We start from the raw sequence: 27,635 nt of genomic DNA on the forward strand, positions 1-27,635 counted from the left end.
AAAGGCAGGTATGAGCATATTGAACCTGTAAGAAATTAAACAGTGATTCACTGCATTAATGTTTACAAGTAAACAAGTGCAAAGGTCTCCAGATAGACACACAATAAACACACAACTGTAGTTAATGCATTAAAGATAATGATGCATAATAAATGCTGGATAACAAGATTTCTCTCTTACATAATAGATGACATCCATCAAATCATGCCAAGCTATAAGTGATTGTTTGTATGTTCGTGTCATTCATTGTGCATTGAAACTGAATGGAAGAGTCAAAGGCCGTAATTATTAGAAAATCTTTTTTATTATTATTATTTTCTTTATAAAAGCTCTATAACAAATACATATAATGACATTTTTAAACAACATGATAAAATAGTTCTGCTTTTATCTACAAAAGAACTAAATAAAATAAAGATCTATAAACAGTGTTCAATATTCAAACAAAAAAATTCTGTCACTCAGGGATGAAAGACAGGCAGCACAGTCAGTTGTTAGTAGACACGATGCATTCACGGGCGCTTGGAGAAAAAAAAAAAAAAAAAAAACAGGCTCTCAAGGACATTTTGAAATCAAAAGGGTTTTCAGGTCTGACTGTGCACTCCCACACAACATTCGGGGCAGGTGCGTGCGCAAAGTTGCTTGCTCACTGATCACATATTTGGCCTTCAGAGATAATGACAGCAACATTGCATTCATGCTTTTTTAATTTGACTCACTGTAACCATCTCAGTCTACATGAGCAGGATAGAGCTACTTCTGGCGAGCAATCGCAGGCTGGCGTCACGATGGTGTGCAGAGCTGAATGAAATGCAAGACCTCCTGTACATTATCTTTAATGACATTTAGCTGTAAAACAAAGCCACTGTGTGAAAGATTATCCTACAGGTTCCAAAAGATACTCTCCATTAAGACAGTGAAAAACAAAAGTTCTCAGAAGCTGTAGGTGTCATCAGAGCAGTAAAGATCTGCATTTATGGCTCATCGTGGCAGTGGTGTCTGCCTAAATACAGTTTATACCAATATCTTTAATTAAATTGGTTGCACGTCTGTAGCCCTGTGAGAGACTGGCAACCAGTACCCTGCCGCTCACCCTATAACAGCTGGGATAGGCTGTCATAGAGTGATGGATGGATGGATGGATGGATGGATGGATGGATGGATGGACGGATGGATGGACGGATGGAAAGCAATTACTTGGTGCAGTTGATTTTGCTATTGACTTCCTACACGTAACAAGATCCACATCTCACCCAGCAGAGATTTATTGATTACGAAGTGTCCCTCTTCCCTTTGGGACTGTAGCCAAGAGTTTTCAGGGTTCCAAAGCCTCTCATTTAACAAATCCAGGATATCTTCCCACATATGAATATTTCTGAACTCTGTCAAGTAAAATTATTATACGTTTGATCTTTGCTCTTCTGTAGAAGTGTTGTTCTAATCTTTTTGTTCTTGTTTGGAAAGTTTGAGACCTTCAGTTTTCCTCACATTTTTTGTACACTGTGCCAGTTTTCCCCTCAGCAGCAGTACTTTATTCATCTGGCCTCCACTGGGCCCAACAGCAAGATCCAAGGGCATCCCTGTCTGGCTGTCTTTCTGGTTGGCTCCACATCAGTGTTTCCGTCTCTCCTCAGTCACCGTCATCATCACCATCCGAGTTCCGGTCTTCTTCCTCTGGGTCCTCTGGAGCTGGGGTCTGAGATTATGCCATCTGAACTGGCAATCTCTATGGACGTCTGATAAGTAGGGGCGGACGGCCCTCGATGGGTGGCTGGGACAAACACACAGGCGAAAGGAAGACATCCACAAGGAGGGAGGCGAGAGGAACACAGCACGTAGTATACACACAGCGATATGCATTCATGCATGGCACACTCATAAATCATACATGTGCACATGTGCATAAGTTATAAACATGGAGGGGAAAAAGGACAAAGGGCTGGCATCCGACAGGAATAATTTGTCCCAAAAAAAAGATGAGAGGTTGGGTGAAAATTTCTCTCCCATCTTCTCTGATTTGGATGAAATTTCATTGCTACATATTTTGTGAAGAGAGATATAGTTTGTATAACTCTAATCAACCATAATGAAAGCAACAAATTTCCTTGAGAGCCTGGGTAGTGTGATGGTTACAGCAAGTTATCACAACACTGTTTTTTATAGTAAAAAAAAAATAAAAAAAATCATTGCACCTTTTACAGCGAGATCTGAAAACCCAAGACAGAGAGAAAAGAAGCCTCCAGTGCCCTGGAAAAAGGTGTATTTTGATGAAATAGCTCATTGTTTGAAACAGACAGTAGGCCATTAAAAATGTTAAAATATATTTTTAACAAAAGGTCTCTCAATGAAATTTAGAAAATATTAATGTTTTGGTGTTGGTAGTAAAAAGAATTGTACAAAAGTGCTAGATAAAAATGTTTGTCTCGAACAAAGCACTCATCAGGTCTTGATTATTTGAGAGCACCTTGGTTACTTTATACTGGTCATAAAATCAGGTTAATATCAATACAGAATGTCAGAGAAATACAGCAATTTATCTTCAGTAGTGAAACAAATGAAACAGAATAGTAAAACAGCATCCTCCTGCAGCCACACATGAACCACAGTAGACTGGCTCAGACAGCCGGTATATGCATGACTAATGAAATAACTGCTTTGTGTGGGGTTTCACAATATTCCCATCATATGGTGATTAAAGGAATTCAACAGAAGCTTGAAATTCAATGGAAACATTGTAGTATTGTTTCTATTGTTTGCTGAACTACTATAACAAATGTGTGTTGAAGTGCATTGCTACATGTGAGTTTAAAATGTATTAGTAGGGAAGTAGGCAGTGGGAATACACCATTGTTCTACTTCTACATTACGCAACATTCACTCCAGAGAGGAAATGTGTTTGGTAGCACATTTAGTCGAACAGGAAAAGATGGAGCAATTAAACAGTCCTTTCTGAGAAAGGGGCATGGTGATACGCAGCAGACTGGCTAAAGGTCAGTATCTACTGCTTTCTACACAAAGGCACGCTCTGCGTTTAGGTCTGCTTAGTAAAAGCTGCCCATTACTCGTCCAAATCTGGGATCCAAAGACTGCAGTTGAAGAGAAAGAAAAAAAGCGAAGCATCCAATAGGAAAAGAACCTCAGGCCGCAAGGAGGACCACAATCCCTGATCCCCCCGAGTTAGATGGAGGATGGGAGAAAAAGTGTGTGATTCTTCTTTTCCTCTCCCTTTGTCTCTTTCTTACCACACAGTGGGGTCTTTTCTCTCTTTGCGTGGAGCCTCCTCATTCCCTTCCAGCTCCCTTTGTCTCCTCCTCTTGCACCTCCTGCAGGATGCGATGATGAGGAGAATAATGACTATACCGGTGATGGCAGCTGCAATGGCCAATGCCAGCAAGAGAAGTCCAGAGAAGGAGGCTGAAGGTGATACACAGAGAAACAGGAGACTGAGAGTGCTTAATTGAAAAGGCAAAATAGCCACAGCTCAAAGGCATTTTATTGTGCTTTTGTAATATGTGTCTCCTGTATGCTGTTGTTAAGTACTATAAGGAAATCTTTAGAGATGGGAGGCTCAGTCAGTCCACAACTTTAGTCAAAACTGAAACAAGTGCCATTGCACACTGTATTTTCTCTGGCATTTACCTGGTGTTGTCCTCTCTGTGTTTGAGAGATGTAATGTAGGTAGAGATGGAAATATGCTGGCATGCTGAAATATGTCAAACTGCTCACCTGTGGCAACAACACTGAGTTTAATCTCCCCAACTGCGCCGTGGACATCGGGCGGGTTCTTAACTTGGCAGATGTAAGTGCCATTGTAGGTGAACTTGACCTCTCGAATTATGATGGAGGCATCGCTGCCTGTGACGTCACCGGCCCAAGCGATGCGCTTCCTAAAGATTCCGTCTACGGGAGGATATGGTTTCTGCTGGTAGTGAAATATCTGCAAGTGAAATTTGATGATTATATTCAATGAGGGTAATGATGGCAGTGACTGGTCAGAAGTTACCAGACTGAGGCTGCTGCCGCTGCTGGAGAGGGAAGACATTTTACTCTAGCAAAGAAAGAAAAATAAAAGCCCAGACTTACCCAAATCTCCCACTTCTCATTCTGTCTATTCTCAATATGCACACACACACACACAAGTATACAAACACTGGCTGTCTTGAATGCTCTGCAGGGAGGCAGATGACTCACTGGTTCCTCTCTTGCTTGGCTGAGGGGGTGGATGCTCCTTGACACAATAAGGGAGGTTTTGTGGTTTATTCTCACTTTTTTTGCAAACACACAGACATAGATACACTCACCGACTCCTCTCGGCCTCCCTTAAGTGGTCTGAAGGTCCACGAGATGACAACGGCACTGGGGTTGATGGGAGACGAGCTCTGGAAGGTGCACTTCAGACGAACATCTGTCCCGTTGACCGCCTCAACCTCCCCAGATGTGTATATACGCATCCCACTGACCTGCAGCATACCTGCAACATGGGAGTATAAAGTGCAGCAGCAGAATTAGCTTGAAAGGCAGGATGCCAAACACAGTGAGCAAAATCAATACATACATACATCCACAGATGGTGAGTAAAATAATCTCAGGAATGCACATGCAAAAATACAGCGCAAAGGATGCTATATGAATTCACCCTTATCAGTAATTTCCTTCTTACTGAGTACATGCAGTGTACTCAGTGACCCTGCCTCTGCCTACGCAGTGCTGCTGCAAGAAAAATCACTAAGTTGTCACCAGATATACACAGTAGCCTATATTTGATACTGAAATCCTTCACATGCTTAAAGTAGGAAATTACTAATCTACAGCGTCTATCACAAATGTGCTTCACTACATCCTGAAAGATTTCAGATCAGTAACCAAATCTGTGACACTTTGTGAATAACAGCCAATTTGGCTGCTGCAGCTGAGAGAAGGCTGAAAGTGAGAGCGTGATGTATATTAGGTGGATATGGACTATATCAGTCTTTACAGTACAGTGGAGCTATTATAGGTAAAATGAATGGACCTGAAGATCACAGAGGGATATTGGCAACAATTTGGCTTCTCCATAAAATGATGGATGGAGCTGCCCAGAGTTACACCGTGCAGAATCACGGACACGCACCAAGCATGCGATGTGCCAGGAAGAGGCGTGTTTAATGCTGACTTTCAGTCTGGCAGCCCATCAGCATGGCACTCGGAGCCAGCTGATTATGTCTCACTCTCCCTGAGATCACAGACTCTGGCAGCAGATCCTTGATAAAGCAGCCTCCTGAGTGTGTGTGTGTGTGTGTGTGTGTGTGTGTGTGTGTGTGTGTGTGTGTGTGTGTGTGTGTGTGTGTGTGTGTGTGTGTGTGTGTGTGTGTGTGTGTGTGTGTGCTTAGATTTATGATGCCGAAGTCTGTGTGCGGTTGTCTAGTTAAAGCCACCTGGACTATTTATAGAGAGAGCTCTATATTCTAAAAACGTCAGGAACCATGTCTAGTCTTACTCAAGTCCAGGAACACAGCACACATCCTTCTGCAGAGCTAAAAGCCGCAGTGAACTCGGAGTAGCCCAGACTTTTCTTATTGCCATTAGTACTGTCATTGCATTTGAGGTCTCTACAGATTAAGCTAAATACTTGAAAAGAATCAGTCCACTTAAGTCTGACAGAAGAGCCCTCTCTGGCCTGATAGATTACCTGAGTGTATATATATCACACCAGGCCTTAGTTTTATACATTAGATACTGGTTGTGTTGAAGTTTTTAACTGCAAAAGCATCAGTACTAAACAGGATCGGTTCCAGTCCAAATATGTATACTTATGTCTTTGTGATAGCACTTATTATTAAAGACATGAATAATATACAGATATGCAATATCTCGGTTAAATAATTTTAGGTGGATTTGCAGATGTTGAATATCAATATAAGGCTCCAGGCATAGAAAGTCCTGTGAAGAAGGCAAATTGAGCCATATTGTTACCGCTGCTTTATAATCACTGTGTGCATTACGGCAGGAGCTTGCTGGGAAATTATCAGCAGGGGCTTAGCTCCTTGGGCAGTGTGTTTTGTTCCTTATCAGGCTGGAGAGTGTTTCCTGTGGGCTGGGATGAGACCAGACGGCCCTCTCGCAGCATTAAACAGACGGGCTTCTCTCTCATCGCTGGCTACTGACAGTGCTCTAACAGCCTAATGTGTTTTAAATGAGTCTAATGAAACCTGGGAGTAGTGTGCATGAGTGAGCAGTGCAGGCAGAGGATACACTGAAAGAAACTTCCAACTTTTCAGTGCTTTGTTGGATGGACTTCAGAAGCTATAAGCCTTCATTCTCCACCTTTCCACTGCTTCTCTTCCTCTACCTGGCTGTGTGTATAGGAACACTGAATTAGTGGAGTGAACTCCCTGTGTTTAGGATGTTCATTAGACTGATTGCATCAGTGCTGGCTGTATCAGCACAGCCAGTAATGACTCCCTCCCTGCCTTTGCGGCAGGTGTGTGGAGGCCACAAGGTAATAGTCTCATGTGAGGGATGTCCAAGAAGAAGAGAGGGAATACAGGACTTGATAAGGAGTTGTGTCCAAAGTGAAATATTTCAAAAACTGCTCAGTTTTAGAACTCTGAAAAAAAATTACACTTTGAAACTGATGGAGCAGCTCCATTACAGAGGCGCAACCACACTCCTAGGTGAAAAGATCAACCCTGACGTAACCATCTTATCGTATCTTAGTAAATGTACCAGGGGTCACATCCTTCCCTGTCCAAAGATTTGCAGAGATGCGGGGATGGCACGCTACAGATGAGGCCTCCACAGGAAAGCAGAAAAAGACCTACTTTAGCTGCCTGTTTATTTATTAATTTATTTATTTGGGGGACAGCATAATGTACGGTTGCATCTTAAGATTATGTCATAGGAAATATTTAAGTTGGCATGACTGGTCGAATGGCACTATTGTTTAATTCTGGCATGTTGAATTGTTATTTTTGGTGTAGAGTGCGTGTATCCTCTGTGTCCACCAGAAAAAAAGGACAAAACAAGAGACAGAAAATACTGTGCTGACAGCTTGACTTCTTTTTAAAGAGGAAAATATATTCTTGCAAAAGCAGTGGCTAAATTGAATGATTCTATAAATGGTACACTGACAGCAGGAATTAATAATAAGTAACCAAAGGGGGAAAAAAAGGGGGGTAAATCTGTAACAACAATCGCTACTCAGACATCAGTATTCACAGCTGAACTCTTTTATTTTCCCAGAAATTAGAGAGTACCTGGAAGATTAGCAGAGGAAAAGTGCAGTGACTGTTCTCCTCTACCAAAATTACACTGAAATGATTTATCGTGCTTCAAATATGAGCAGAGGAAGCAGGTCCTCTGGGCCATAACACCTCATTTCACATTTCTACCCTTAACCAACTCTATTCTGAGTGCATGGATTTAAATAAGTGTTACTAATCTCCTTTGAACAACAAAAAAAAAGTAAACGCCTTCAACTGTGCCGTCCTTTTTTGGTGCACACTGAGCTGATTAAGAATTAAGGTTAATTGGGCCTTTTTGAAGGCAGAATGGATATTAGCAAACTGACAGCAGCGTTAGGGTTATGCACGGTGCCTCTAATCATAATTTGTCCCCACAGCTAAAAGTGCATGATCACTCTTTAATCTGCCATTAGCAGGCACTAATTGCTGAGGGGGATGAGTGAAGACATTACCAGTGGTTGAATCTGACTCATTTAGAGAAAGAAACGAGATAAAGGAGCACAAATAAGGGAGCGCTTAAGGGATGAAGAAGAGTGAGATGACTAAGTGTATGAGCGCCTTGTGAGTGTATGGATAGAGCTGGAGAATAACCAAATTATGGAATTCATAATCTACATAATTGCAGTCTTTAAGGATCAGATTAGTTAAATTGTTTGTTTGTTTCTTTGTATGTCCATTTTTCTCCTCCAGCATGAGTTTCTGTCCAGTCTCAGTTGCTCACTTGTTTGTGTCTCAACATCCTGTCCAGCCAGTGCTGACCACACCCAGCATCCAGAGACAGAGAGAGGGCTTTCACAGCCTATTAAGTTGGAGTTATGTAGACTACGGAAGAGGGCATAGCGAGATTAGAGCCAAATGGATTTGTCCTAATTGTGTTTGTGTGTGGCACGCTATTTTTTTTTTTATTTATGTTTTTTGTTTATTTATTTATTTCCAGGCAAGAAAGTATTGTGAAGCTGTTTTTTTTTTTTTTTTAAATGCCATATTTCATCTAGAAAGAGTTGGTCTCCTTTGCATAGGTCTCTCAAGTTGTCAGGACAAGAAGAAAACTCCATCCATCCATTTTCTTTCACTTGTTCAATTTAGGGTCACAGGGGGGCTGAAGCCTATCCCTTCTGCCATAGGGTGAGAGGCGGGGTATACCTTGGACAGGTCACCGGCAGGGCTAACACAAAGAGACAGACAGCCATTCACACTCACATTCATACCTATGTGCAATTTAGAATCACAGTTTAACCTAACCCCACTAACAGCATGTCTTTGGACTGTGGGAGTACCCGGGGAGAACCCACAGAAACACGGGGAGACCATGCAAACTCCACACAGAAAGGCCAGATGGTGGATTCAAACCCAAGACCTTCTTGCTGTGAGGCCGCAGTGCTAACCACCACACCACCGTGCTGCCCGAGAGGAAAACACAAAGAAAAAAAAAAATCAGATAAACTCAATTACATCCTTCACTGATAATTAAAAAGACTAAATAAGAGCCTTTGTGTGATGTGTGCCGACTTGGCTGCCTGATTGCTTAAACTTGACACTGTTACAGCTTAAACAAGAGGCAGCTTTTAAGGGAATAGTGTTTGTATTTTGTTTTCTTTGTTCTTTTTAAATGTACTTTGAGAAGTTTTTAATGCAGTAAAAAAAAAAAGTGCAAAGTGCAGGCTTTTGTTCTACGCCCTGCTGAAACCCATTTTAATATACCTGACATAATTTTGAGTATAATTATTTTCCATAATTTTTTTAATTTATCTGGATAATGTACACGTGTAGCATTCATTTCATTGTGCAGTAAAATTCATTTAAATGTGTAGTAATAAATATCAAGTGAAAACAGTTTTATTATTTTGTTGTACATGGATTCAAATTGTTATGTATTTAAATGATTATAACTTGTTACTGCAATGTGCATACCAAAGTCATAATAAAATAAATAACATGTGACAGACTGTGCTAGCTATAGGCAGTATCTTCTTACTGGTTGGCTAGTTGCCCAAGCACCTGAGTGCCTGTGCTGTACTGATAATGTTGAATTGTGACATCAGCAAAAAAAAAATTCAGATAAGGGCAGCATGAGAGATGTTTACTTTGATTACACAATCATTATGTAAGAGTAGATAATGGATACTAGGTACTGACTTGTAAATAACTGGACATTAATAACTTGAGCTTATAGCTGTATATTTCTAACTGACTCGGCAGCTCATTCTCTTTGTCTTCTCTTTGACAGTATTTTCTTTAAAGGTAAACGGGAGGTCAGAGGTTAAACATGACTATAAGCTATAATGAGATATTTGGAATCCCCATATATCATTCCCTTTATGCTTATATGTACGAATACAAACAATGGCAGTAAGAAACAAAGTTTTAAATAGCTCTATATAGCATTATTATCACTTTGACCTTCAGCTCAATCTATTGACCTAGAAGGAGAGGTCAGAGGTCAAATGTGACATATTTAAAATCTTTATACTGTGCTTTCTGTATGTTGCCAATACACACCACACTTGTAAGAATCATAGTTTCTATGATTTTTGGCTTTTTGTCAACTTTTGACCGAAAAATCATGAAGTTGACCTTGAAGACCTCGGTGGATGTAAGCCAATTTTTAATGGATTGTTAACTTGACCCCACTCTACGCCCCTTCAAAGTTTTATCAGAATTAATTCAAAACTTTTTGAGCTATTGTGTTTACAGACAGAATCTCACACACACAGACACACAAACACACACACACACACAATCAAACTGTACCAAACACATATCCTCCTTGGCGGCGGTAATGAAGAACTTTCCCACATGGGATTTCCCGTCAGGTTGATGTCTTATCTATCCCAAACTTCTGGAGAATGTGCCTGCGTGTCTGTCCTTGTGCATATTTTTGTCAATGTGAACTCCGGCTGTTTATATTCATAAACAAATGTAGTGTCAGATGCTGCTGAGATCATAAAATATTGCCTTCCATTGTTGTGTGAGTGAGTATCGATGTGCGTGCGTTCGCTAGGTTAAGCATCTCCCATGGGCCCATCGGTTGGCATAAGTCCACACACACACACGCACGCACGTACACACACACACACACACACACACACACACATACACACTCCATTAGCTGTACTGGTATTGGCACGAGTCCAGAATATCTATCAATATGTCCTATATATCACAATAAAATGAACTTGCTGAACCTTTAATGCACTTTATTCTACCTGTCAACAGTGCTTTGTACAAACCACCCTGTCCCGCTGGTCTGTCTGCAACCAGAGAGGGTAAGTACTTTCATCTACTGTAATAATAATCAGACCAAGTCCACTTGACTGTGATTGGTTTTGCTCGGCTTGGCGGTCATCCCAAGACACTATAAAGCTTTGCAAAGACACAGGAAAAAATATTAAGTACTTTGTGACCTGCCTGTGTGTCCGTGTCAGTGAGTGCAGACAGGTTTTAAAGCGCATAACCTCATTCGTGGATGCTTCAGTGGTGTCTTTAGTCTCACACTGCCAAATATGCAGGTAAGCATGTGCTATCATGGTGTGGAAGAAACAGTTAGCAGGAATCACTTTTGTTCTGCGATAGCTAAAAATAAATAAATACTCTGGTTGTGGTATTCTAAAACCTTACTTTGCGTATGGTTGTGCATTGCTATTCCATGGGTTCTATGCAGAGCTTAGCAGGCCCATGTCCACATGCAGCTGTCTACTGTCACGTAGGGGCAGTGTCCAAAATATTAGGAACAACCAGAATGTGGGCTGCTCTTTATGTTTGCGCTGTTGTTGGTCCTTTATTTTGGCCCCAGTTGTGAAGAAGACCAAAGTCAAAATATACAAAGAACTTCTTTGAAGTGAAGAAAAAGCGGGTGTGAAAAACAATGCGAACATTCCCAATACTATCTGGGCTTCTTGCATGTCCTTTGTTGCCCTTCTGACCTGCTACTGTCACGGTGAGGGGCTGCGTGGTGAGGAAAAGGACCCAAATGCAGGACGCATGCAGACTTAAACTAAAACTGCTTTATTTTCAGGTACTCGACAAATACAAAAACACAAAAAACCCCGAAATCTCAACCTAGGCCAAAACAAACTGTAAGCCTGGGAGAAAAGAGAAAAACAAAACTCTAAACTAGAAAAACACACAGCAAAGAGGGGAAACACTGGGAGAAACAATGACGACAACACAACAAAGAACAGAGAAAAACTAAGGGCTTAAATACACACAATGAAATCAGGGAGAGTGGAAACAACAGGTGAAACAAATGAACCTAATGACAAAGGGGAAGCAAAACTAAACACAAAGCACAGGGAACACGAGACTGTCAAAATAAAACAGGAAGTGACTCAAGGGAACAGAGACGCAGACCTGACACTGAACACTAGGTAACACAAGGAACTAGAAAATCAAACAATCAAACCCCAAAACAAAAGAAAAACCCCAGAACAGATGAATTAAAGCCAAACCAAAAAACGCACAGGGTCCAATGGACCCCGGACCATGACAGCTACAGACAGTTTTTCTACCAATCAGGAGTACTGCAGGAAAGTGCGTCTCAGTGGGCTTTCCCACAGTCTCGCCCTCATCGTAGCAAAAGAACGACATAGACAGAAATCAAAACGGTTCCTTAGCAACCAATAGTTATTAAGTAACAAATGAGGACCTCTTTTTTCAGGGCTTCCTGAGAAACTCCTGAGCCAGGGCTTTAAAGTCAATAATGACTAAAGAACTATTTGGGAGATAATATCTGTACGAGCCACTTTATAAGAAGTTTAATCTAAAGTTTGGATAAAGTTTATTACTCATTTCTAGCTCTTGAATAATTAAAACACGATGCATAAAGATTTGTGAATGTGTATTTGACTGGTTGTTAATGCTGCTCCTTTTAATGTAACAAGTGACGTCAGGAGAAGGGAAGGAATGGAGGGCTGCGTTGGTGTGGGAGCATACAGTTTTTCTACCGTGTGACTATGTTGTGATTATTCCAAAATAAACGTCTGCAGTCTGAACTACTGTCACACGCGTCAGGATTCAGTTACTGTGGCCCTCCATAATGATGCATCACTATGGAGGGTCTGTTCCAATCGAGAATTTGTTATTAGCATAGTTACAAATGCCAGTAAATTAAGTTTTTCTACCTTTGGAAGAGAAAATACAAGTATTTTTATTATCTAGTTTTAAAAAAAATACATCTCTTAGTGTTCAGCCAAGACTGAAAACCACATCATGCACAGTAGATTCTGCACTCACTTACTTTCCTACATCCTTGACTGACTTTTCTCCCACTCTTCAATAAATTTTTGCTAACTAAGATGCAAACAAACAAAGACTCCTTCTGACTGCAATATTCTGCTTAGATTACCAATAGCAGTACTTCCACAGCTTCACACTGCAGAAAGGGAATGCTGCGTGGCATACAGCATAGAGCTCCTCAGCAAACATACTCTGCTGAGCTTTGGGGCTTCTTGATGCAATTGTTCGTAAATATGCAGCTTTCTAAATAGGAAAGGGAACAGAGCTAGGTATAGAAGAGAAAAAAAAAGGAAACACCAATTATTAGATAGTAAAGTATACTGCTCAAAAAATCAAAGCAACACTTTTTAATCAGAGTGTAGCATCAAGTCAATTAAACGTCTGGGATATTGATCTGGTCAGTTAAGTAGCTGAGAGGGTTGTTAATCAGTTTCAACTGCTTTGCTGTTAATGAAATTAACAACAGGTGCACTAGAGGGGCAACAATGAGACAATCCCCAAAACATGAATGGTTTTCACAGGTGGAGGCCACTGACATTATTCACTCCTCATCTTTTCTGTCTGTTTTTTCACGAGTGTTGCATTTGGCTAGGGTCAGTGTCACTACTGGTAACAGGAGGCAATACCTGGACCCTACAGAAGTTGCACAGGTAGTCACACTCCTACAGGATGGCAAAACAATACAGGCTATTGCCAGAAGGTTGGATGTGTCTCCCAGCACAGTCTCAAGAGCATGGAGGAGATTCCAGGAGACAGGCAGTTACTCTAGGAGAGCTGGACAGGGCCGCAGAAGGGCCTTAACCCATCAGCAGGACCAGTGTCTGCTCCTTTGTGCAAAGAGGAACAGGATGAGTACTGAATACAAAGTGACTTCCAGCAGGACACTGGTGTGAATGTCTCTTACCAAACAATCAGAAATGGACTTCATGAGGGTGGCCTGAGGGCCCGATGCCCTCTAGTGGGCCCTGTGCCATGCAGTGCGTGGAGCCCATTTGGCATTTACCATAGAATACCAGAATTAGCAAGTCTACCACTGGCACCCTGTGCTTTTCACAGATGAGAGCAGGTTCACCCTGAGCACATGGAAGTGGTCCATGGAGGGACGCACAGACCTCTACAGGCTGGGCAACAACACCCTGTGATGAAGTCATTAGACCCACTGTCAGACCCTCCGCTGGTGCAGAGGGTCCTGGGTTCCTCCTGATGCATGACAATGCCTGGCCTCATGTGGCGAGCATGCAGGCAGTTGCTGGAGGATAAAGAATTGATACCACGGACTGGCCTCCATGCTCGCCTGACCTAAATCCAATAGACCACCTCTGGGACATTATGTTTCAGTCCATCTGATGCCACCATCACACTGTCCAGGAGCTCAGTGATGTCCTGGTCCAGATCTGGAAGGAGATCCCCAGGACACCATGTCTCATTAGGAGCATGCCCTGATGTTGTCAGGCATGCATATAAGCATGTGGGAGCCATACAAACTACTGAGTACCATTTTGAGTTGCTGCAAGAAATTTTCAGTAAAATGGACTACCCTGCTGCATCACTTTGATTTTCAGAGTGTTTTAGAGTTCAGCCCTCTGTAGGCTGATAATTTTCATTTCCATCAAATAATGTAGCATCCTTTCCTTCCCAACAGATTACCCAGTCTGTATGCATCCATCCATCCATCCATCCATCCTCTTCCGCTTATCCTGTTAAGGGTCGTGGGTGGGCTGGAGCCTATCCCACCTGACATAAGGCAAGAAGCAGGGCACACCCTGTACAAGTCGCCAGCCTGTGGTGTTAGCACTGCTGCCTTACAGCTAGAATGACATCTACAAGGTCTGGGTTCGATTCCGCCTTGGCCCAGACCTCTCGCTGTGTGGAGTTTGCATGTTCTCCCTGTGTTTGTGTGGGTTTTCTCCCACAGTCCAAAGACATGCAATTACTGGGGGTAGGTTAATTGGTCACTCTAAATTGCCCATAAGTGTGAAGTATGATGTTTTTTTTCCTATTGAGATCTGATGTGTTTTCAAAGTGTTCCTTTAATTTTTTTAGCAGTGTATATCCAGTGATATAATAAGACTATCACATAGCTATGAGTCACTCTTTCAGAGGTCTTTTCTTCGGTGTACACTGCTGACCTGTATTAACAACTTGCAAAGAGGATGTTTGGTCTTCTTGGACTTCGAAGGGAAAAAGGAAGAAACACTGCAGGAGAAATCAAGAAGCTGGCCCAACTCTCTGAATCAGGAAATTGGTTCATTACATTATTTCCTAGACATTGTGTGTGTTTGTGCTTTTCCTGTCCTCATTATGGCTCTGAAACAAAGGGAGCACCGGAGGAAACCTGATTCTCTGTTACACCGTTTTTGGAGGAAACACTCAGAACAGGAGCAAACACATGAAGAGATTACAAAGAGCCTCTTCTCTTCTTTGTAAGTAGTTTCACAAACCCAGGTTTGTTTTCTCTGGTTTTAACAAGGCCTGTCTTTCATGAGAGGCTGGACTGAGGGCTGGGAATAGCAGGTTCAGGTAACAGTGTGTTCACTGAGGAGGCAGACACAGAGTTGAGGGAGTGGGTGAGTGCTGATTGGTATAATGAGAGGGAACCTCTGAATGAACACAACTTTGTAGGAGATACTGACATGTACACTTGCTCTATACATGTCTATACATGTCCATTCAGTCATAAACAAGTGACCTTTTTTTTTTTTTAAAGTTTGCACATTTTTACCCCAATAAAAGGAAATCTTATTACTACAGCTTACAGTGATATTCTTGCAACTTTGCATACCAGTGGCTACAAGCACAGTGTCAGGTTTTTACAGTGAAATCATTTTCTGAATGCTGTATTCACTTTTGGGGTGGATGTTACAGCTGACTGTGAAGCAGGCCTTACTGCTCAGCATCAGTTGCTCTGTTGGGAAAGAATGACTGTAGCCAGGTCTCAATATCTTCATCATAAAGCATAATAAAGCATAAAGCATAGTGTTCAGGCTGTGATGGATATAATACATGGATGAATTACATTCATATTTCCACATATTTTTGTACATACTTTTTATGATATACGATCCCTCAAAGGTGTTTGAGGTGTGTATCTTTTTTTTTTTTTTTTTTTTTTTTACATCCATACTGCAGGTCTGAAAACTAAACCAATGCTGAAGTGCTTGAGGTCATTCTTTCTAGAGACCACCAGGGGGCAGCTGCTCATGTTCCAAAAATAACTCAGACAGCAGAGAGGTCCATGAGAAAATGATCCTCCATCTGTCTTAATTTATGATCTCAGTAAACACTTTCCTAATGAGTTTATGGTCTCAATCACTAGTTTCAAGTCTTTTTTAAAAACAGCGACTGTTCATTTAGTTAATTATGGAATATGGAATAGATGATAAAGCAGGGTGTGCTTTAGGGCACAGCTTCTTTGGAGATGACAAGTTTCTACCATATGAACATCCAGCGTGCTCTCTTGTCACATCTTATTTCAGTTTAATTGTCAAAATATTCAATTTAAAGTTTTATATATGAGATGCAAAAAAAATAAATAAATAAAAACAATAGTTACTCTTTTGTTTGTTGATTTGGTCTATCTTTTATATATAGATGATTATTGTTGTCTCATATTTCAAGTAAACTATGAGATGGGGATCATATTTATAAAATGAAATATAAAATAAATCACTAGTAACAAGATGTGGCAAGTGGAAAAGCTTTCCATCCATCCATTCATTTTCTTCTGCTTATCCATTTTCAGGGTGGGGGGGGGCTATCCCAGCTGTCATTTAATTTTGAGAGTTGCTCCTTGTTTATAAGAAGAGAAAATATATTTCTCTCAATAAATGTCACAAATTTCAACTTCCTCATTCTGATTTGAACTCTTTAGATGTATGCACAACTTATTGTACTGCATCTGAATACACTCTAAAGGTCATGCCAAACAGAGACTGAGCATCAATCTCTTTTTGAACACTTTCTTCCTCGCTCTCTCTCCCCCTCCTACTGCTTCCTCTCGGCCAATTGTAATTCATCAGGCGACGGTGTTCAGAAAAACCGTGAAGTGGGTGACTGAGGATAAGAGTTTAATCCATCAAACCTCTTCCACTCCCACCTCAGCAGCTGACTCAACAGCTTCTCCTTGGGATTACAAACTCCTGAGGGGTTCTTTTTGGGAGGGGCGGGGCTTCAATGAGCACGCTTGGATCCGGCTCACCCACAGACCACAGGCTTCTTTTGGACAGACGGTCCAACCCTCAAATGACAGCCTCGGTTACACATACTTACTATGAAGGTAAAAAGATGTGCGTTTTGTGTGGTATGAGTCACAGTCGATGTGGTCCCGCTGTGACTTCCACCTCTGCCCCCTGAGCACATAAATAAGCGAGCCGATGACAAAATATATAGAGATCAGAGACCACAATGTGGAGGAGGTGCGGGCCTTTGCTCTCGACTGGCTGCCTTAAAGGGGTAGGGGCCAATTTTACAAATAGCGATCGCTTTACTTCAGAAAGAGAACTGCTCAGTGAAAAGAGTTACATAACGTGGTCCGGCGCTGTCTGGCTTTTTAAAGGAATACGATGTGACGCAGGAAGGAAGAAACAAAACGTACTTTCTCTCAAATGAAAAGCTGGATTAAAAAGCACCTAGATGTGCTCCTGCTCAGTTCTGATGCTGCTTCGCTTCCACAGTCGGTCTATCACATGCTCACGGCTTTTAATTAAAGACTCACGTTCACTGTTTTTTTGTGTACAAGCACACAAACAGTAGTTGCCATTTCATAAAATAGTCACATATTGTATCAAGTCATTTGCGTTCATGGACACAAACTACAGTGTTTCTTCTTCGAGTCATCATTCCCTGAAGAGGGTAAAGTTCAAATCCGAAAGGGGAAGAGGGGGTTTTCACTTTTTTTTTTTTTTTTTTTTTTGTATTCCTTGGGGAACAGAAACTTATACATGTTCTTTTTTAAAGTAACTCTAAACAGCTGCGGGAATGTGTGGCCAGCCAACAACAGAGTGCATGCAAGAACCTGACTACACAAACTCCAACAGCACTCTCACAAACACGCAGCCTTTGCATGCACACGCACCTAGTCTCAAACGCTCCCTGTGCAGAGATAAACTCATTTTAATTCCTAGAAGTCGAGCACTGTTTCTTGACCTAAGCACCGCGCGCCGTGCTGTCGTCGCCAAACATTTTTCACAGGTGACTCTAAGCCCTGTACGCTGGCGTTGGTGTGCTCCTGCATATGAACTCGTCACTGTCAATTTAACACACCCCCAGGCAATCCCATCAACATCACACAAAGGCCAGGCGTCCTTCTAGGTGTGTCAACACAGCATGGCAAGCCAAAAAAAAAAAAAAAAAAAACCCACAGTCACACTTTATGTTGACCTATTATTGTAGAGAGATTAGAGGCACGGTGGCAGAGATATAACTGTTGAATCCCAGTCAGCAGATACAAGAAGCTGCTCCTGTATTGTAAACAAGGCAGTTAAGCCGAAGCCTAAACAACCGGTGTTAGCGCCTGGAATTTTGCAGTCAACAGTGGCCATTTGTTCGCATGTCTGTGCGTCTGCATGTGTGTGTGTGTGTTGAACTTGTAAGCCAGGACGGGTTGGCGCAAGTCAGACTGTTTCATGTGAAGAGGATGATGTTTGAGGACGAAAAGAGGAATTGAAGTGAAGAAAGAAGAACAAAAACAAAAGGACACATGCACAGTAAGCAGAAGGGGATGGGGAAAAAAAAATGTATCGTTGGCTGTCTCCACTTGGACAAGACAAACGAAAAATGAGAGAAATCTGGTCCAAGTGTTTGTTTTTGCTTTTTCTTCCTAAGCTGCCTCTGAGAACGCCTAGCTGACGTCTTGCTTTGCTGGCTTTGAATCCAAGTGGTCAGACACGAGGGAAAAGAAATATGAGCAAACTCCATCCGCTTTCATAACAAATGGATGAATAACGCAAGAGTGCTGAGCAGTTCACCAGATTCTGTCTATTTACTGTCACATTTCTTACAAACTGGACATTTCCAAAGGAAGCCTGGTCACTGTTAACATTCCTGTTCCAACACCAATCTCTCTCTTTTTTTTAAACATTTCATCAGCTCAAAAGAAGAGAGCAATGTGTGTTTTTAAGAAATGCTCAACCAGACCACAACTGCCTGATAACAGCAGCTGCTGCTTTTATTTTCACTTCATTTCGTCTGTGTTTTTGTGTATTAACTAAGTGACTTCTTTTAGAAACTCTGTGAAAAATGTGTTTCCTTCAAGGCTGGATTACGTCCAAGATGCATGTGCTGCACAACAGATCCACCAAGCCTCAAAGGTTTTAACAAAAAAAAAAAAAAATGCATGTTAACATTTTTGATTTGACATCTCACAGAAAAATTTAAAATTTATTCAGTTTGAATCTCCTCTAACCCCTCGACCTCCATCACTAGAGCTTTCCACAATACACAAACACTGCTTCCAAATGTGTCTTCACTCAAATTATGATTTGTTGCACTTAAAAAAAAAACACATTTTTCAAAAATACAAAGGAGGGGGGTATTTAAGTTTCAGAGCTGTGAAGGACTTTTAACACTTTCTGCAATGATGTTTAGTGCAGAGGGAGCAGCGTGGCAGGCTGATGGGCAAAGCTTTGCGCTCTTTTACTGTACCTGTCGACCAGAGAGAGAAATTGCTATTTCTTTTGCCTGCAGGGCTGCATATTTCATACCATAAATGGCTCGTGAAAAAAAAAATGCGGTGCTGACTTGTTTCTTCATGCCTGCTTTTTTCGCCATATAGCCAAAGGCAGTGGTAGTGATTTCAGCGCAACAAGCATGATAACCGAGATGCTGCTGAGCTGTAATCAGTTCCAGCATGTTTTTCATCCACATGCTGTCGTTTGATGATCCGTTCCTCTATAACCAAGCAGTATATTTATTCATCCTCCTGCTCTGTCACTGTCAGCCTGTGTTGTGACTGATCTGCAGGCACATGCTCATTGTAAACATAAGCAGCTTGCTACTACAGTGAATCCCTACATGGTGCTTTGGCAGTGGATGGACATGTTCAATCAATATAATCCACTTAACTGGGATGGACAGAGATTACTTCAAGGTTAAAACAACCTGGTATCTTGTGAATGAATTGCCACTTGATTGATGGGCCCACTGATGATATTAAAACATGTTCCATTAGTCGTGCCATCGCAGTATTTAGATGTCAGCTACCATTAAAAAAAACGGATAAGATCTATGATTGTTTATTTCCATGCGTATCTGACGAGTTGTTATGATCCAAATGATATTTCCTGAACACCCCCGCCCTCTGAACGGGAAGCAGGTGGACTTATCTGAGTCCGGCGGCCACATCACAGTGTCTGTGAACGTAAGCACGTTAATAGGCAGGAAAGGAGGTTGCGTGGAACCACAAAAACAATGGGCCTGATGTCGGTAATTGCTATTAAGCCATTATCTTGTCTGGAATGGCCCCCACTATGGGTACAGCTTCTACAGGAATTCTTAAGTGACCCACCCAGCCACTGTGCCAAGTTCCCCACTTCCCAGTGACGCAAGACACGGCTGAGATGGATGTTAAGAGTCCCCACGGAGCTTTCAGTAATGGCCACACAATTACTTTGTGTTATTTTAAAAGCTAAATTATTAGGAGCGTCTCTTTAAGGGTCACTCCAGGGAAATGAGACTATGTAAACTTTTGGAAAGTCCAGACGCAAAACTATACGCACAAATTGTCAAAGAAAACAGGCCTAAGTGTCATATTAAAATTAACATATTAAAATTCAATAAATAAAAAATAAATGGATACATGACCAAAAAATATGTTGAGCAGCTCACATTAAACCAAAATCATCGTTTCTCTCAGATTATCCGCTCACATCAAACCGGGGTCTCACCTGAGGCTGCGAGTCCAGACAGGACGGTGAACAAATAGAGCCCCTTTACGCACATTGGATGGACGGCAAGAAAGCGACCGGGGTTCAGTCAAGCCACAGAGGCTCCTCCGCCGACTCACAGACACGCGAAACCCGGGCGACAAATCTGTGGAACCCCTCTGGAGAGGAGCGAAATCATGAAGCCGCGGTGAGTCCTCTCCTGCTCTTTGTTTCTCCGAAGACGCGTCCCAACTCGCCGCTTCCCTCATGCATTTCATTTTAGTACCCTCCCTCCACATTTTCGGGCGGAGTAAAGTTATCCACTTTCCTCGCCGCCCTCTTTACTCGCATGTAAAAACTTAACAAAACAACACGAAAACAACGCTATTTATTTATTTACATACATGCATCCACTCAGTTTGTCCCGCTGTATTTAATTTTTATTTTATTTATTATTTATTTTGTGTAAAAAAGAGACAACCGGAGGTTGTAAGAACTCTGGATGTGAAATATCTAATTTCTCTATGGTGGAGGCATTGGAGGCACTGGCGCCTACAAACTATCAAATTTGTATTTTTCATACAAATTTGATAGTTTGTTCTACCCGTTCAAGTGCTACAAACAAAATATTGATATAAAAGTGAATTTATGAGCATCAACTTCTTTTATGTCACAAACCTCTTATTCGAACTGCTCTGCCCCTTAAACTGGAGGATGTTGATGTGATGGTTCTTGTTGGCCAGCAGAGGTGTGCGCAGTTTGTTCACTGTGTAAAAGTGGCGTTTTGCTACCTTGAACCACTTGGGGGCAGAGCCGCACTTTGATGACTGCCTCTGTGATTCCAGTCAGAAGCCAGTAAGGGAGGCTGGTTTTGCTTTTTTTTTTTTTTTTTAATGTTAGTTTGTTTTTTAATGGCTCACATGTTTTCTTACATTTAATTTGCAGACATAAGTTAGACTGATACACTGGGAATACCAGTTTCTAAGCTCAGCCTGGACTTCCATGGGTTTCCTCTGGTTTCCCCCAACAGTCCAAAGACACGCGTGTTAGGTAACTGTGACAGATGCTCCATTCGGGTGTGAGAGTACGTAGTTGGATTCTTTGTTTTGACCTGTGACAAACTGGTGACTTGTCCACAGTGTTCTGTGTCGCTTTATAGGATGGGCCCCAGCCCCCCTGCTACCATAGTTGGATAAGTTATTTAGAAATGGGTAGATGGATATGCAGTGAGACCACCTTTGGTATTTTTATTAGTACCAATAAATGTTTGAAGACCCCTGCAATAATACTATTTTGCCGGTGTTTGCTAAGCAAATCTGGTCCGTCTGGACTGCAGACAGACGGGTGAGGTGAGTGGTGCACTTTTTAGCAGATGTGCCGCAGACAGTAACATCAGTACAAATGGACATCTTGAAGACACACCGCAGATGCTGTAACAGAGACAAGTCTCAGCAGTGATCTGACACATCTGAAGACCAGGTGTAAACAGGGTCAAAATTTTCAGTTTTATTAATGATTAAAAACATTCTATGAGTGAAATAAGTATAATTAATAAAAATCCTTTTCCAGTGCCAGGGTCTGGCTGTCTCTCTCGTGTAGACTTGATCAGTTTCTCTGACAACAATTTATTATCAACTACATTTATAATTATAGAGGGCCATCGAATATCTGTAAGAAACTCTTTTTGGTCTTTTATCAGTGACTTTTTTTTGTTGTTTGGCTGAGACAGTAAGAAATGACAGAGAGGTTTTTTTGCAACCTAAAAGTTTCTCTTCTCAATGATTTTGTAATGGTCTATAGATAATCTAACAGCAATTATATATGAATTGCTCTTAGGTTATCTACTGATTCATAAAGGTCACAGTCTGTCGTCCTTGATCTTTTATTAGAGTTGTATGTTGGCATTTTAATCGTGTAACAGGAAACTTTTACTGCACAGAGTTAAAGAGCTGCACATCAGTGTGTCGTATGTTGTGTAAAACAAACGTCAGGTACTGTGAACTGCAGTGAACACGGCCATTCTCACTCATTACACACAGCGCAAAAACAGAATCAAATATTCAGACTGTTTTCAGAGTATTACTACAGTATCAACACATTATGGAGAGTCTTACTATAACCAAAAGGGCATGAAAATATACATAAGACTGCAACATGAGCTTCTGAGCACCAGCATCCAAGTGCTGTGATGTTAACTGTTGTCATTTCTGATGTTTTTAATCTGAAATGAATCAGAAAACAAACGGGAGCATTTCTGTTCAGCGTACACCGTCAGCTTGACTTCATTTTGAGGTTAAACTGTGAATTCATCTTGAAAAAAAAAACACTTCCTGTGGGGTGCAACGTGTGTGTGTGTGTGTGTGTGTGTGTGTGTGTGTGTGTGTGTGTGTGTGTGTGTGTGTGTGTGTGTGTGTGTGTGTGTGTGTGTGTGTGCATAAAGGGAGAGACACAGAGAGAGAGAGAGAGAGAGAACCTCCATTTCTCCTTTGAAGCTTTTTGTCTTACTGAACAGCCAGCTCGATGTAACTAGTATCTTCTTCAAGTGGAGAAATTCACAAATTTGATCTATATTTATATATAATTATTAGAAAGCTCTAGATACACGGATAAAAACAGACTGCCTGAAGAAAACACACAGCATGGGAGTCCAGGCCGTGCTCAGCATCGTCCTTCTCTTCGTGGCTACAGTGATGGCTTCTACCAAAAAAGGTAAATATCTAATAGTCCTGCATTATTTTAGTTTTAATATTTTAAAGTCATCAAGTCTCAGTTTACTTATATGGATTAAAAAAACACATTCTGTCAAAAAAAAAAAGACCTCTGGAAGCATTTTCAAAGAAATGTCTCTAATTTCCTGTATGTCGTGATGCACCTTAACTTCCACATATACTTTCTTTATGAGTTGCATGTAATGCAGCCTATGAACACAATTACTCTGATTTTTGTTATTGTGTTGTTTATTGTAGGATATTAAAGAAATTCTTTTTATACTAAATTATCATGATGTGTCGTAACGCAGGAAAAAGTGCATACGATGAGCTGAGTCTAAGGAAGCCACTCTAGCTCTCAGAGCGTCCTTCTTTCTGTGTGTAAAAAGTAATGGGTACGAAGGATGAGATTATATGATAAAGCAAGTGCACTGAAGTATCTTAATATCTGTCCATGTATTTTCAGGCTATGTGGAATTCTGGAAGGACGAGGTCACACTGACCTGTCCAGATGTCGGGGAGATTATTGATTCCACCGGAAAAACAGCAAACAGTACATTCAAATATACTAAGAAAGGCCATTACCACTGTGATTATGATGATGATAGTGGCTCAAAAATTAGATATATGTTCTACGTGGAAGGAAAGGGTGAGTAAATTTCCACAATGTTTAATTTGTGTTAGCTGTTGTGACTGCACTTACACTTGTTCCACCTGTGGTCTTTTACCTGCAGCATGTGAGAACTGCTTCGAGCTCAATGCATACCTCTTACTTATGATCATCCTTGTGGACATTCTCGGGACAATAATCTTGATGATAATGATCTACAGATGCACTAAGAAGAAAAGCTCAGGTGGACCTCCTCAGCCTTCCAAAGGTAAGAACTCATTTGGGCAAATGGCACAGAGTTATATTAGATCACATGTCTGTCTTGGTTGAGTTAAAGGTTTCACTGATACACCTTTTTGTCTTGAGTCATCCTGATATTAGTGTGTTTTTAGTCACATTTATTCTGCCTTTATCTTCCAGCACCTCCTCGCTCGGGAGGCCGGGCTCCACCTGTCCCGTCTCCTGACTATGCGGTATGTATCAGATAATAAAAACTCTGATTTGTAAGCTTCATTTACAGCTAAAATGTATTGCCATCAACAGCTTAACCATTAATTTCTCCAGAGTGACTTAAAAACAAAATCTTCTATTAATGCATCATCAAAGAAATCATACCATCAAACACATAAAGGCTAAAAGGCATTGGGCACATAAATGAATAGTTTGTGTTAATTGAAATTACACAGTCACAATTGATCACATATCTTTTCTTTATGTATGAAGCTGCAGCCACATTTGAGGAACAGATGTTAACTTAGCAAAGCGTGGAGCCTGAGGGAAAGAGTCTGCTTCTGTCCAAGGGTTAAAAAAATACTTCAACTTTTTCATCAGTACGCTGAATTTCAGGGAGTTTAGGTTTTTAAAACTCCAGAAAGTTAATAAAAAAGATCCATAATATTACAATAATAATACAATAATACAATATTACAAATATTACAATGCCAGACTGCTGTTTTTAAATCAGTAATGAAACTGTTTTTATGTACGCAAACACTGATGGAAAAAAAGAAGCTTTTAGCTTTAGACAAATCTACTGCAGCATTTAACTGGAATATTAAATATTAAAATATTAAAGGACTTACAGCTTTTATAACTTTGGTTGGTCAGTGCTCACAATTTGTCCAGCCGTCCTTTATCCGATTCGGGGTCGCCGCGGCAGCAGGCGTGGCAGGGTATTCCAAGCATTCTTTTCCTGGCAACACTTTTCAGTTCTTCCCAGGCCGGAAGAGCTACAATATTAGTATAATTATCATTATAATATTTTGGAAAAACTATTTTATAACACAACGTTATAAAACACTTTGTGCAGTTTTTTTTTTTTTTTTTAATGGATCAATCAATAATGAACCAGAAATATTTTTTCTCTCACTTGCAGCCAAACTTGATCATTTGGAGATCTGTGTGATGTTGGTACTTTTGTCTCATTTACCCCAATGAAAGTGAAGTGGTGTATTCATTTCACATGTTATCACAAAGTACTTTTTATCTTTTCAAATGTAATCTAACATCATGTAGAGTAAAACGAGGACGGCCTGATCGCTGGCCTAACTGTAACCATTGGAGTTGTTACTGAATGCTCTGAAATCACACGTGACATGATCAGAAAATATAATCTGAGAACAACTTCTAAAAAGATATTTTTACCTTTGTTTGCATTAAACTCTTTCAGTTCCTTCAGGGATCAAATAAAACTGTTGTCAGACACTATTGTGATTATAAATAAAGTTGGAATGATGTTTGAATCAAAGACCAGCCAGCGGAGGGCCTAACATAACAGCTGGATGATAATGGATGGGACTCCTTTCTGAACAGGGTTGATTAGTTGTGTATCTACACACAACATAGCCTACAGCTTCAAATTTAACACTAACATGAATTCAGTGTGTGCTGCAAAAGTTAAAAAGAGGCTCCTGTCCAGACATTTTGAACTCACCTTTGGACACGTTTTTTCTGTTTTTTTGGAGCGCACTGAGGAGCTGTGTTAAACACAGAGGTGTTAGAGGAGGAGATTCCTCTAAATCAGCCACCCAAATATAACCCTTCAGTCACTTTCTATAGTTATATGCTGTACTGCAATATTCATCTCCTATTTTAAAAGATTATGTAGATGGAAAACTGATTTTCTTTCCACCAAGTTTGCTGCATGGTGACTGAAGGGTTTCTATATGAAGGCTCTCTGTAGGGATAAAACTGCACCGGTCCATTTTTACTGGATTAGTGGATCTGAAGCAGTTATTTGCTCACTTGTTCTCATGGGCTTTCTTTATTAAGATCCCTCCCATCACATTATTTATACATAGTGGAGTACTAAACTACATTTTGTGAGTGTGTTTTTAAATAATTTCCAGCAAAAAAATCTGCAATCAAGCTAAATATGAAAGCTGAACTGAGGCTATCACCAAGTTTGCTGATGCGTGCTGTGACAGTGTTTAAAAGTTGCTGCTGTGTGCATTGATCTGACTCCCGCTAAAACTAAACTTTGTTTTTGTGTGTGTGTGTGTGTGTGTGTGTGTGTGTTTTGGCAGCCCCTGAACCCTCAAACTCGTGCCCAGGACACTTATTCCACGGTTGTCAACAGGATGGGATAGAAGCACTTCAACTAATGGCATGAAGGTCTCTGGTTTTTAAAGGCTGCACGAATGAAGGAACACGTTCACAAAAAATCATACATCAGTATCAGTCATGTTCCGAGCAGCATGCAGTGTCTTTCTCTGTTTTGAATTTGAAGGCTCGCCTAAACCAAAAAACAATACAACAAATTTAATACAAGTAGGTACAGTTTAGGTGAAATTTGTGTTGATATTCAAGAGTTAAAGATATTTCATTTATGCTACTTTCAGTATTTAAAAATGACACTGAAGAAAATTTTGTAAAGACTTTTGTCGGCGTAATGGAGACATTGTTTGTGGAAGTTGTTGTCGAGCTGTCTGGGAACTGAGTCTGTGCTGATCTACTATTAATCAATCACGATCTGCCTGTTTTCTAATGAAATGATATTAGTATTATGGTGCCATGAGTGCATGACAAGCGGCCTGCAAAAAGTGAACAAAAAAAAGCAAATATAACGTGAGCACGGACATTTCTAGACTCAACACGTGCAATTTGTATTTGTTAATATTAATGCCAGGTTAAGCCATTGCATGTACCCATATGATAGGATGGCGCCATGAAAGCGTACGTCCACTGATCTAAAAGGGCTGTTTGGGGTTTATCAAACAACAAATGTTCAAACTGATGTTGTAGATTATATTAAACATCATCTTTCAATACTGTGAGGCACAAAAAGCACAGGTATGATTTATGGGCAATAAATCAAGACTTGTTCAGAAGGAAAGTGATAAATGAATTTAGCTTTTTCTTGTGCTCATAAGCACTCTTTGTACAGTTTAACAGGCGGACACACAAATGCAATGCAGTGCAATATTTCTGCAAATTTGCTTTGATGCTGCCTGTAATATTCATGTTTTGCTTTTAAATATATTTTCTTGCTGCCATCATGAAGTTTTTAGTGTTAGTGGTTAGTTAGTGGTAACGGTGTACTGCAGTGAATAAAAATTATTACCAAATTGACATTTATTTGGCAAAGATGCTGGAAGTGCATTGATCCCATTAGTTTATGCAGATGTGTCTAATAATGTGTTTATGGGGTATTTTGAGTGCTCTGATCTTTGAATATAAACATTGGCAGAAAGTACTGTAATTTAGAGCAATGTCATAAATACAATCATTTCAAATCGACATGCATGTTGTGTGTGTGTGTGTGTATATATATATCTTATATAAATAGAGTCTATGTGGCGCTGACATGTAAAAAGAGCATCAGTTGTGTAAAACGCTCCTGCACAAACCTTTGAGGTTTGTTCAGTTCTTTGCTTCTTCTTTCATTATAATATAATGTTACAAGCTTTTTCGTTACTGTAATGGACAACATGCGTCATTAATATAATAAACCACAGTGAACACTGCCCTCATTTACTTCTTTGTTCATGGGTGAAAA

At 40.6% G+C, this 27,635-nt stretch overlaps 1 protein-coding gene and 1 pseudogene across 1 annotated transcript; one reads left to right on the forward strand and one right to left on the reverse strand.

Moving 5' to 3' along the window:
* Nucleotides 1–285: 285 nt before the first annotated feature.
* On the reverse strand, nucleotides 286–20,562 carry LOC115790219 (myelin protein zero-like protein 2; annotated as a pseudogene).
* Nucleotides 20,473–27,568, forward strand: LOC115790218 (T-cell surface glycoprotein CD3 epsilon chain). Its single transcript, XM_030743966.1, has 6 exons — nucleotides 20,473–20,528; nucleotides 22,909–23,029; nucleotides 23,495–23,677; nucleotides 23,763–23,906; nucleotides 24,059–24,111; nucleotides 26,164–27,568. Exons 2-6 carry the CDS (start codon nucleotides 22,960–22,962, stop codon nucleotides 26,224–26,226), a joined length of 513 nt encoding a protein of 170 aa, XP_030599826.1. The 5' UTR covers nucleotides 20,473–20,528; nucleotides 22,909–22,959; the 3' UTR covers nucleotides 26,227–27,568.
* The last annotated feature ends 67 nt before the right edge of the window (nucleotides 27,569–27,635 follow it).

This window comes from Archocentrus centrarchus, chromosome 13 (genome assembly GCF_007364275.1).
Source record: "Archocentrus centrarchus isolate MPI-CPG fArcCen1 chromosome 13, fArcCen1, whole genome shotgun sequence".
In the NCBI taxonomy this organism is placed as follows: domain Eukaryota; kingdom Metazoa; phylum Chordata; class Actinopteri; order Cichliformes; family Cichlidae; genus Archocentrus; species Archocentrus centrarchus.

Coding starts and splice junctions, on each gene's coding strand:
- LOC115790218 (XM_030743966.1), top strand. CDS start 22,960: ATGGGAGTCCAGGCCGTGCTCAGCATCGTCCTTCTCTTCGTGGCTACA. Junction 23,030..23,494: donor GATGGCTTCTACCAAAAAAG/GTAAATATCTAA, acceptor ATGTATTTTCAG/GCTATGTGGAATTCTGGAAG. Junction 23,678..23,762: donor GTTCTACGTGGAAGGAAAGG/GTGAGTAAATTT, acceptor TTTTACCTGCAG/CATGTGAGAACTGCTTCGAG.